The following is an 11,181-nucleotide window of genomic DNA, read 5'->3' as shown; positions in this document are numbered from 1 at the left end:
CCTCACCACGAGCAGCCTCCCGCTGTTGAGTGGAAGCCATGAGGAAAACAGAACGGTGACATGCGGAGAGAAAACTCAGACAGAAACTGAGGATCGACGCACCCGTGGCTACTTGAGTCTGCTGCTCCTCACCCAGCGAGAACCGTCCGCTACTCCGAAAGACCAGGCACGCGGGAAGCGATACACTTTCACCCGTACATCGGATTTTTCTGTGGTCGCTTGCGAGGAGAAAGGCAAGAATCATCGAGAGAAAAAATCCGTCGAAACGAACTCGAGGAGAAGCGAGAATCGCGCAAAAAGCTCCTCAGCTGCCCGTGACAAGAGACCTCGGCTGGCGCGACACAGCAGCGGACCCATAACCAAAACGCGTAAGAACGCAAATCGATGAACTCACCTGAGGAGGAGCCACGAAGGAAAAACCGAGGAAGCGATAAATCCCTAGTTCGGCCGGAAGACGAAAGGAGGAACGACTGGGAGAAGCGCAAAAGGGAGAGTCCGAAGTATGAAACACACGTTTCACCCTAAGCGCACACGCGCCCTCGCGAGGAGCAGGTCACAGCGTATAAAGCCGATGGACAACCGACCCCCTGTGACGGCCTCGAGCACAACACAACCCACAGCAGAAATAAGGGGCTTTCTCCGCACTTTTCCACGAAGGCTCGAAGAACCAATGCGAAAATGCTGACGGAGAAAAATCCGGATAGACGAAAAGAAGGAACGATCGTCCACTGCCTTCCCAGAAAAGCCGGGGCTTCCGTTCCTCAAGGGCCCGACGGTTCGTGCATTACAAGAATTCCGTCACGTGGTAAACTTTTTTAGCAGGAAACAGATTTGCAAAAGAGTGCATGAATCAAACCAGGTGTACAGCAGAAGGCAGAGAGATAAGGCCGCGGTAGTAGAGGTACAAAGAGAGGTATCTATCCAGTTGCGGTTGGCCACGACGAGGACTGCTAAAACCGAGAACAAAAAGCTCGAATCCAAAAAAACTAACCTTGTTTCCACAAACGTATCAGGGCAACGTTGATACCTCTGTGGCTAAAAAGACATGTAATCCCACAGATAGACAAATGGAGCTACACTGCCGACCTAGAAATCCTGCGACGCCGTTAAACCACGTTCAACACCTGATGGTCCATTGGTTAAACGAAGACGGGAGCAAAAAGAGCAAAACTGTTAAACGTCGAAAGAAGAGCCACATATCTCTTCAGAAAAATGCGAGGCACATGCACTGTACCCATAGATATGTGCATTTGCACGCATACGCCCGTTTATATATATATATATATATATATATATCTTTTTCATTTGCCGGCGTGCGGTCCTGCTGTCCCCTCAAGACTCAAAGCATAATTGCAGTCACACGGAACAAAATGCTGGTGACGTGACAACTGAAGCTCGACTCTCTGTCCTATCTGCGTCTAAGCCGATGTGCGGTTGATCAGTTTTGACGCCAACTTCCAGGAGAAACGCTGACACGCCGTTCAATGTGTCCTATTTCCGCAAGGGTCACCACGTTAACTATGTTTTGCTACCAAAACGTGGTTTGGAGCCCGTAAGCTTTCACTGAAGTCCCCTGGCAGCGTTATGGAAGAGAAATCATTCGCTTCTTTCTCTCCCCCACACAGAGCCTTTTAGCACCAACAAGGAAGCGTTTCTCGTTGAAGTCGATTGCAACAGCGAAAAAGCGCGATCCGCATAACCGGAGAGGCGGCCCCGGCGTTTCCAAGCGTTTCTACAGGGCTTCTTTAATTAAAAACGATGAAACAGAGGATATGTTCACGGTGTGGAAGGACGAGATGACGACGACGATAGTTGACGACAGGCATATGCACTCGACACATTCGGGCATGAAAAGTCAGTTGCCATCATAGTCGAAGAAAGAGGGTTGATGAAAACACATATTGTTTTTAGCGGGTGCTCGAGACCGTTATAGACGTTAAGGGAGAGAGTTGCTTCCTTGAACCAGCAGCCGCATCAAGTGCAACTTAGCGTTGGGTTCAGCGGAAAAAATCATCCGAGAGAAGATTGTGATCTTCGTGGACCTTGCAGACAAATAATTCTTGCAACGGTAGCGACGGGGCATCGGAAGCAGGCGCCTCTTAGGCACGGATTCGAGCCTCGCTTCCCGATAATTTTTGCAAGCCCTGCCAAAACAGATTCGTTGGAAGGGTCAATCGGGAGCGTGCTAGAAAAACGTGGAAAAAAGTTAGATGCATTCGATCTGAGGCAGCTGAAATCGATAAGCATTTTCCAACATGGATGGTAACAAATGTCACATAAATGAATCAAGCTGGCACACCCAAAGAATGTCGCTCGACCGAAGCGCGGAATGCGACGAACAGTTTGCCAAGTACGGTCGATGCAGAAGCCTTCTGAGTCATGCACAAACGTGTCTGCTACAACGATTACACGCAAATTTCTGCATCTACGCAAATGTATGCCTACCTGTTTTTTTGATAGATGTATCCACACAATCAGATCAACACAAGGATAGGTTCTACCGTTGTTGCTCCACAGCCGTTCTGTGAGCGCAGACAGTCTGTGCAGTGTATGCTTTCAGCATTTCGACTTCGTAGCGGACGCCCAGTTAGAGAAAAGATATCTGTAGCCTTGGCTTCGAGAAACGAGCGTACACATGCCAGAGCCGTCCGAATTTTGCTCTCAGCACAGCCTAGAATTTGTTTTGTGTATGACAGCGGAAAACTGTGTATACAACGGGCAAGTGTTTAGAACAAGCGACACTCGTGAGATGGGAAAGAATGAATGCAGATCAAAAGAGCATGCCACCCTAGCAAACACTTGCCAAACATCTCGCTGCTACACTATATGCGACCACACTCACATGTGTTGAACACGGTTTTCTGCGAGTATTCGCCTGCTTGTAGAAGCGCAGGGGCGCTGCCGTCGGTGTTTGCTCGATCACTAGAAGAACAGACTGTTGCAAATTACTCGCTCTCTCGAGACGATTTCTGCTGCCATATGATGCAGTTTCTACTGCTGTGCTACACCGGGTCGACACTCGGCAATAAAGATGTTGGGTCGATGAACAGCAGCGATAATGGAAATACAGAAAAGGCACCGTAAACAGACGTTAGTCCAGAACTGTGATACACTAGCTAGAAGAAGTCCTTCATATTTATTCGTAACCACTGACACTGTTGTCGGCAACTCCAATGCTAACTATTTGTCTCTGATGTCGCAGCTGTCAAAGGATACGCTGGATATTTCGTTTCGTCATCTGGGCATGTCTGTTCAGTGGGGATCGCTTCTGGAGGTGAGGTATCTCGACAGAAGACAGTGAAGGCCGTGAAATAGAACAAGCGTGAGGGGAGCACGCGCTAGCGCTTCACCTCATTCACATCAGACGTGCGCGAAAGTCTGTTTAAAAGCCACATCGACTGCGCCATTTTGGCATATCAGAAGTGTGTGGTCTACCATTCTGGCTCACGGAACCGATTCCCCTTTTGTTCACCTTCACGCCATGGACAGATGATGTGCGCACTGCGAAACCGAGATGACCTTCGAAACAATCCTGCCTTGCTTACGTACTTCGCTCGATCAAACACAGTTATGCCCCTCCGCACCAAAGGCACACATATGCAAATATCCATCTACACACGTATTTGACCGTGCATGTAGGACCATTTCCGTGTACTCACAGACAGATACCGACATGCGTACAAGTGTCTCTTTTTCTGAGCACCGTAGAGAGTCTATTCCTGCCTGTCGCCCGTAAGGCGTCTCCCCTGCAGTATCCGAGTCTGACAGCTTCGTTCTTGTCTTACTCTGAAGCGACTGAGACGTTCTGTAGATTTTCAAAGACGTCCTCTATCTCCCTGATCCTCCCTCACGTTCGTCGAAGCATAAGCATTTCTCGGAACCTGTTTCCACTCTCTTCGCTTTTCCCTGGTGTCGCCTTCCCCTCACTGCCCCAGGTCAAAGAGTCTACGAAGATGTACTCAAGTGCACCAAGCCTACATTCAAGTGTACAGACACCTCAGTGTCTACGGTGACACAAGCATTTCCGCACAGGCATGTTTAGACCTGTACACGTAATTGAAACCCGACGGTGTTCGTGCGTGTACCTACCGGCATGCTCGTTTATTCTGCAGTGTCGGCATGTGGGTTTCGCTGCGTTCGTTCGAAACTAGTGCGCGTGCCTGGCGCCTGCGACAAAAATGCACGGCGCTCCCTGGTGCACATTTCGTTCAAAAGAGTCCTCTTTTGAGCTGTGCGGCCCTCTCCGAACTTGTCCAGTCGCTTGCATCGGGGAGTGTTTCCTCGCTCAGCGAGTCTCTAGTTCGTCTTTCATTCTTGAGTCAGTTTCTTCCCGTCCTTCCTCGAGCATCAAAGGCGAAAAAGGCGGAACGCCTACCCCGGTTGTTTGCGTCTCGTCTTGGCGAGAATCGCCGTGCTTCTCTTGTCTCTCGTCTCCTCCGTTTCTGGTTGTCTGTCCCCCTGCTGCCACCTGCTGTGTCCCTGAAGATCGAGGAGACATCGTGACCGCCACCGTCGACGAAGTCGTGAGAGAGTGGGATCGCACAGACTGGAGAAGCTCCCGCGAGGTCTCCGTGCGAGCTCGCATAAACTCACTTCGCACAAAGTTTTGAGCGGGGTAGGAGTTGAGGCAGCTCTCCGGAAACTGTCCAGAGAGCCTCTTTTCCGGGGACCCGCGGGAGGGCGACTTTTGCAGAATCCTCGCCTCCATGCCGTAAGACGCCTGGTACATGCTGGCTTTGTCGGCGAAGTCGGCGCAGGCGGCCGGAGGCGCCGAGGACGACGCGAGCGGCGCCGAGAGCGCATTCAGCATCATCATGATGCCGTAGATGATAGACCAGACGAGTCCGACAACCAACAGCGTTAACAGGAGCTGCAAAATGCCCGTGTTAATCAACTGATTATCGCGCAAGCAACAACCCGCGACAATCGAGCCCACGCCGCAAGGCAACAAAATATTTAGCACGCCTCCGCAAAGCAAAATACGACGCTCCGCCCGCGTCTTTGGGTACGGGACCTGCAGACACAGAGTGGAAACAGGGAAACGCCCACGCAAACACGCATGCAGCGAGAGAGGAGAACAAAGACGCTGACACGGCGAAAGCCGGCGCCAGGGGAAGAAATTAGAACAGAAAACTACGTTGCAAAAAATTCCGCTGTCTACTGCAGGCAAGGCGATAGAGAGCTGCGACGGACGGAGAGAGTGACGAGGTCGACAGCATCATTATACATGGATAGCCACGATCATAAAGTTGAAGAGGTGATTCAAGTAAACAGCAGGCAGCTGTCTGCAGGGTAACATACTTTTCCGTGCGGCATGTACTGCTTGTGGCCAACATCACCATCAAACGTGAAATCCACGACACCGAAGAGAAAATGCTTGTACAGTCGCGAATCAACAGACGAATTGAGAGATGTTTAAATACGTTTGTGTTACACGTATATCCAAGGCTTCCGTTTTTATTTATCTATGAATAGAACCTTTACTTTGGTGACACTGCCGCGGATATCACCTGCAAACAGCGACGCAGTCGCTTACCGAGCAACAGCAGACGGCCCCGGCAACAACATTTGCTGCCATGAGGGAAACGGAGAGAAAGAATTCGGCGGCACTGAAAACGGAGATAGCCACAAGATGGCGCTTTAGACAGACAGAAGAGACAGAAAGAAGGAACAGGACGCGGACACAGACAGAAGGTAGACGAACGCTGTGAAGGAAACAAGAGCGTCAAGGGAAGCGCTGCAGAACGGAAGGAACTACACAGAGCCACGGGAAGGCGAGAAATGTAACACGTGCACTGGACAGAGAAAGAAAGAAAAGGAATGAGGAGCAAGTCGCGAACAGCAGAAACACCAATGATAAGAGAGGTAGTGACGCCTTAAATAGAAAAAGGAGAGTGAGGAGCAACCACTAGATGTAAGAGAGGTAGCTCGACGAGGTTCGCGGAAAAGGAGGAAGGCAACGCCTATCAAAGGACAGAGCACGGAAAGGATGACGCAAGAGGACGCCGGGACATGCGAACATTTGTTCCCCCGTTAGTTCCGGCGGGAAGAAAAATTTTGGTGTTTCTTCAGAATGAAACAACCAAAGCAGGGGACTGAATGTGGCAATATACTCAGGACACAAGGGGCAGAGCATAGAACGGTAAAAGGACCGAGGCAACTTTCCTTGCCGGGAAATTTAGCTCCGTGCTACGACATGCGATACGTCAACTTCTAAGGCGCACGGAAGACTCCGGTTGGACATGCATTTCCGAAGGGTCTTGCCGACGACGCGAGCGATGAATTGGGAAGAGATGCACAGGAAGAGCCTGGGCACATCAGAGAAAGAAAGTCGTGATTCTCATCAAAAAAGTCTGAGAAACTCTGGAAAGGACGCTACGACTCAGTGTTTCTCTCCGGACTAGCCGTCGTCTTTCTCCCAAGATGGAAGGAACCCGAGCTGTGCCAGCGAGTCACCTTTTTCATCGTGCAGACATATAGCAATTCAATGCGACTTTCCGTCTTTTTCCCCCTCCTATCCCGTACCTTCCTTGATTGCTCTGTCAAACTGCAGGACGTCAGCGGTACGGAGTGACCTCATCGTCGGTTGAGACTTTGACTGCCAAAACTACGAGGGAACGTAACCAGCAGCAAGGGTTCGCCGCCGCGTGGAATAGCTGGCGCCAGTGCAGAGCACAGCGAAAATTTCGTCGGGCAAAGAAATGGGATACAGACGGGAAAATGAGCATGTGCAAGGGTGTAGGCGCGTTCGGGTGGCATGCTTTCGCACCATGACTCTCGTGAACACTCTAGAGGGAACCGGGGCAATGAATACTGACGAGTGAAGCGGAAAGAACGCGACGAGTTAACTTTTTTCCGTCAGGAAGGGGCTGGAAAACTCTCCAGAAAGTGGTAAGATGGTGTTGCAAAAAAGACGAATCCAAGATGACTTCCGCGCTAACTGACCAGGGATTTGCATGAGGTCACGTCCAGTTGGCCCCCGCTCCTCTGTAGCTGTCGCGAACAGCGCACACGAATGCCACGGTTGCTGCAGACGCGCGAAAAGTGACGGATGCTGAAATACAATCGCCAGACACTGATCTTCGTGTAAAGGAGGCAATGAACACGCAAAGAACGCAGCTAAGGCGGAGCCTGGATTTTCTCCGAGCAAGAAAACTGCTCACAAACATATTAGTTGCCTGGCCAGCTTGTGCCCTGGCGCATCGCGTCTCTTCCGCCCGCGGGTCAGTGTGTGACCTTATTTACTGAGGTGTACGAAGAGACAATTTGTGAGACCCTGAGGGAGAAAGCGTTGCCTCATTTCGGCAAGTTCCGCCCAAATATCTCGTTTCCTGTCATATGTCAGGCAGAGAGCGTTTCCATTACAACAAACGTTTTCCTTCCCGATGCTGCAAGCTCTTTCGTAGCATCCCATTCTGTGACTAATTATGTTGTAGGAAGCCGCGCTTCCCGTTAAGCAACTCCGATTTTTGCTCCGGGGCGTTAGACAGGGTCACGCTAGTTCCGTGGGAGGAACATTGTGTCACTACATCGTTGTTCGTGGCCGGGCGAAGCACAGAGGGAATAACTGAAACCCTCCCTCTTCTGTTTGCCGTCCAGCAACCTGTGTCTAGACAGGTCAACGGTTCAAAGACAACACGTGTTCCCTGGTCCAGAGCCGAGGAGGCACAGGAGTGAGGCCCTCTTCTTCATCAACGGCACGTCAAATAACGTTCCTTATCTGTAGTCCATGTAGTGCAGGGTAGCCAGAAAAAAAGTCCGGGACTGTGAATGCGGCTCATGCGGAAAGATATGGGATGGTCGGTCGGAGGCAAGCCGCTCGAGATCTTCAGCGCTTCTACGTTTATACAACAGAAACTTTCCATCTCCATGCATGAGACGAGATTCTTTTGGGCGAACAACTACGCACCTGTGAATCTCTTCGGCCTCCTGTATTAACGCAAAACGATCTGCACAGCTCTGATATTGCCACCACAATGGCTGCAACTTCTTCACACTCACACCCTGTCCCCTGTCCTTGTGGATATGTGTCTAAATGACCTTTCACGTTGTGCCATCATTGCACTGAGTCCTCGAACGGCGCGTTTGCAGACTCGCGTCCAGAAGACTTCTGACCGAACGGTAAACACTCGCGACCCGTCGCACTGTTCTGTCACAGTGGTTGCTGGAACACACAAATGTGGTACACATGATGAACAACGGAATATCCAGTTACCGGAGCAGCGGTCGGTTGAATTGAACCCCACACTCTTGATTGCTGCCTGCTACAACCGGGAAGGGGTTCACTCTGAAGCTTGAAACCACCGTATAGACTTCTTGAGAAATGCGCATCCAGTGGGCACACAGGAAAATAACATCCCTTCGGGGCATACTGAACTAGACAGTTTCATCAGACATGGGGCCCTCGTCTGCACAAGAATCGCTTTCACACACGTCTCACATTCACACAGGAACATTGTATAGAGCACGTTCGAATATCTCAGCCAAAAATGTGTACGTTCAGGGAAGCTGGGTTTTCAAGCATCAATGAAGATCTGCTGTTCCGATGCAACAGATCATTCAGGCGACGGGAGGAGGGGAGGGATGATTTACAGAGATTTGTGCTTGGAAAATATTAAGTTTGGGCTCGATGCCTTGACTCTGGAAGGTGTTTTCTGGCTCAGACGAAGCCCTTTCCTCTCGCACATCCGTCACTTAATTGAACCAAGCTGCGGCGCAGAGGAGGGCCAAGGGGAGACGCTTGGAAAAGCCACCCTCCGAAGAGGCGGCAACAGGCGATTGGCTTACCTTCACCGGCCCTGAATAATATCGAATCCTATATGAGAACCATGACGTATCTGTCAGAGATCAGGAATCATCAACTGAAATGACCATGCAGGATGCCGGGCATCAGTAGTTGACCGATCCGTCAGTGCCGTGCATGCCAGTGATAACGAAAACTGCGACATCTACGGAGTCAGCAAATGTGCCGGCCGCTTTACCGTGATGTTGCCTCAAATATCTCTTGCGGCAGAAAATCAGCGTGTAACATAAAAGGTATGCTGAAGCTAAGCAAGTACCGAGCAAAATGTTAAGAGTAACTGCGAGCGGAGCCTCACGCGTCTTACGCGCGAACGACGTGCATAAGCGGACGGCGCGACGACACGGTCTACAGATCAGAAGCGAATTGACTTCTAGAATTGCTGTCTGCGGCAGTTATGCGAAAAATTCCAAATGTGTGCGACCAAATGTGTGTGCGATACAAGCAAGGTGGTTCTGCTCTGGAGCAGGCTTGTACAGTGGCAGGGAAAACGTGACTTGTTACCATGCTCACAATTTGAAAATATTACCAGACACATCGTGACTGCACGTACGCGTGCGCTGATTGGTGTAAATTTCTTGTCATAACAATCATCATATTTTCCAGGTAGCTTTCTGCAGCTTCACAGGCAGTTTACGAATCGAATATTTCAAGCGCCATTCAGGCCCATCTATAAGGGAGTGACCGCGCGGCGAGCCGTCAGCACGCGGCGTACGCGTCTCTACGTCGCTGGAGTTAATTCGTCTTGCGCTAGGATGTTTGTTAAAGCTGCCATTGATTAGTCATCGTACTATGCGTTGTCAAGCTTGAATATGCACTGCCTGTTGTACTGCGTAGATTATGAGTTACCCTATGCGTGGACTTGGACTGCGCAGTCCTAGAAACAAATGATACCCGGATGCTGAACTGAACGTGTTCGCCTATCAAAATGATATTTGCATGACAGACACTAAAACTCAGCTAAATGTGATCCTTGGTTCGTCGTTTTGTTTTGTTCCCTATGGGGTATCGACAAAGCGCTTGACGAAACGCAGGGCCGAATGCCCTGATTTGAACCCTCTGAGCTTGATCTGGCCCTCAACAAACATGAGGTGCTGAGAAGGCTTTTGAGCGCTGTGTCCTGCCTTCATGGTGGATTGTTGATTATCAAAATGATGTTCAAATATCTGTGGTCGAAGCCTGCAGGTGGGGGGCCTGCACCTCTGATCAGCAATCCTGTCAAGCACTGGATGGTAACGCTCGTAGCGCTACATCTCTTCTTGTTCGCTGCTTCATGCTTCACCCTTGCGTTTCCCAGCATTACCGACATGTCCTGTCAAATGCTCATGGTCAACTCAGCGTACTGCGCAGCATGTGGAGGTATGTCGAATAGTAGATTGGTAAAGACCGTCCGGCATCCCTCTGGCGTTTTGCAGTTGTAGAAAAGACACAGATACTGCCGCAGTTTTGGGGCCTACGCTAGCATATCTTTTTAGGCTGTGTTTCGGCGTCCCAGGCTACGGTGGTTTCTGATTGTTTCCGTTTTTATTTCATATGAGTGTGTCTGCTCTCATATGTCTTCCATGTGGCAACACACAAAGTAGCGGTACTCTGCGGCAGTCACATGGGCTACGTCAGTCACTTGTATTACACATGCCTTCACACAACTACTCTTCCATTCTGCGTATGCCTTTGCTTCCCTTCATATCTGTGATGCTTGCGCGCAGGTGTTGCTTTCATTATGTTGTTCTACTTCTCCGTCCTCTCTTGTCAGACATGGGGAACAGAGCAGTATTGGACGATTGCAGCAGTCGTCACCCTCAGCATGGCGTTCGTTGACATTGTCGCTGCCGGCTGGGGAATCTATGTTTTTATCGAGGCCACCACAAACCTCCACGAAGTCGATCAGGAGACGCAAGTGGGATGCCAAAACTGGAAAGCAGTCTCATTCTATTATTGTACGGCTTGTGTCATCATCCTGCACGTTATCATTGCCTTACTGTGCGGGGCCGTTTCATTCCGTCTGGCCGGCCGAATTTCGTCACAACTTGACGAGATTCGCCGGCTTGTTTAAACCACGCTTTACAGTCTCTTAACGACATGCAGCACTATCTGGACCTTTCCACTTTCCCTGTATCCTTAATTCTGTCCGTCAACATCCACCTGAAACGCCGTCTGCTGTATGCACCAGTGACGTGACTGGTTCACTTTCTACGTAGCGATGGGGTGGGGGGGGGGGGTCGGGGTAAGAATTTCCAAGGTACGCAGACACTGTTTCTCCATGGTTTCTCTTATTGAAAGTGTGTTTTCGTTTTGTATTTGGATATAAAACTTGTTTCCATGTTTTCCTTCTGCAGGTCGTTTGAACTGCGTTATGAGCGTACACCAGTACATATACGTGG

The 11,181-nt window shown here is 50.2% G+C and overlaps 2 protein-coding genes across 2 annotated transcripts; one reads left to right on the top strand and one right to left on the bottom strand.

Moving 5' to 3' along the window:
- Positions 1 to 3,368: 3,368 nt before the first annotated feature.
- TGME49_218730 (hypothetical protein) lies at positions 3,369 to 6,000 on the bottom strand. The gene is made up of 2 exons (XM_002370606.1): positions 5,537 to 6,000; positions 3,369 to 5,014 (listed from the first exon to the last, which is right to left on the bottom strand). The coding sequence occupies exons 1-2, from the start codon at positions 5,576 to 5,578 to the stop codon at positions 4,286 to 4,288; spliced, it is 771 nt and encodes a 256-aa protein (XP_002370647.1). The 5' UTR covers positions 5,579 to 6,000; the 3' UTR covers positions 3,369 to 4,285.
- A 3,570-nt stretch (positions 6,001 to 9,570) lies between these two features.
- Positions 9,571 to 10,853, top strand: TGME49_218740 (membrane protein, putative; the record flags this gene model as incomplete). Its single annotated transcript, XM_002370607.2, has 2 exons — positions 9,571 to 10,159; positions 10,507 to 10,853. The coding sequence occupies exons 1-2, from the start codon at positions 9,952 to 9,954 to the stop codon at positions 10,851 to 10,853; spliced, it is 555 nt and encodes a 184-aa protein (XP_002370648.2). The 5' UTR covers positions 9,571 to 9,951.
- Positions 10,854 to 11,181: the final 328 nt, after the last annotated feature.

This window comes from Toxoplasma gondii, chromosome XII (genome assembly GCF_000006565.2).
Source record: "Toxoplasma gondii ME49 chromosome XII, whole genome shotgun sequence".
In the NCBI taxonomy this organism is placed as follows: Eukaryota; Apicomplexa; class Conoidasida; order Eucoccidiorida; family Sarcocystidae; genus Toxoplasma; species Toxoplasma gondii.
This window is presented reverse-complemented; position numbering and strand designations above follow the sequence as displayed.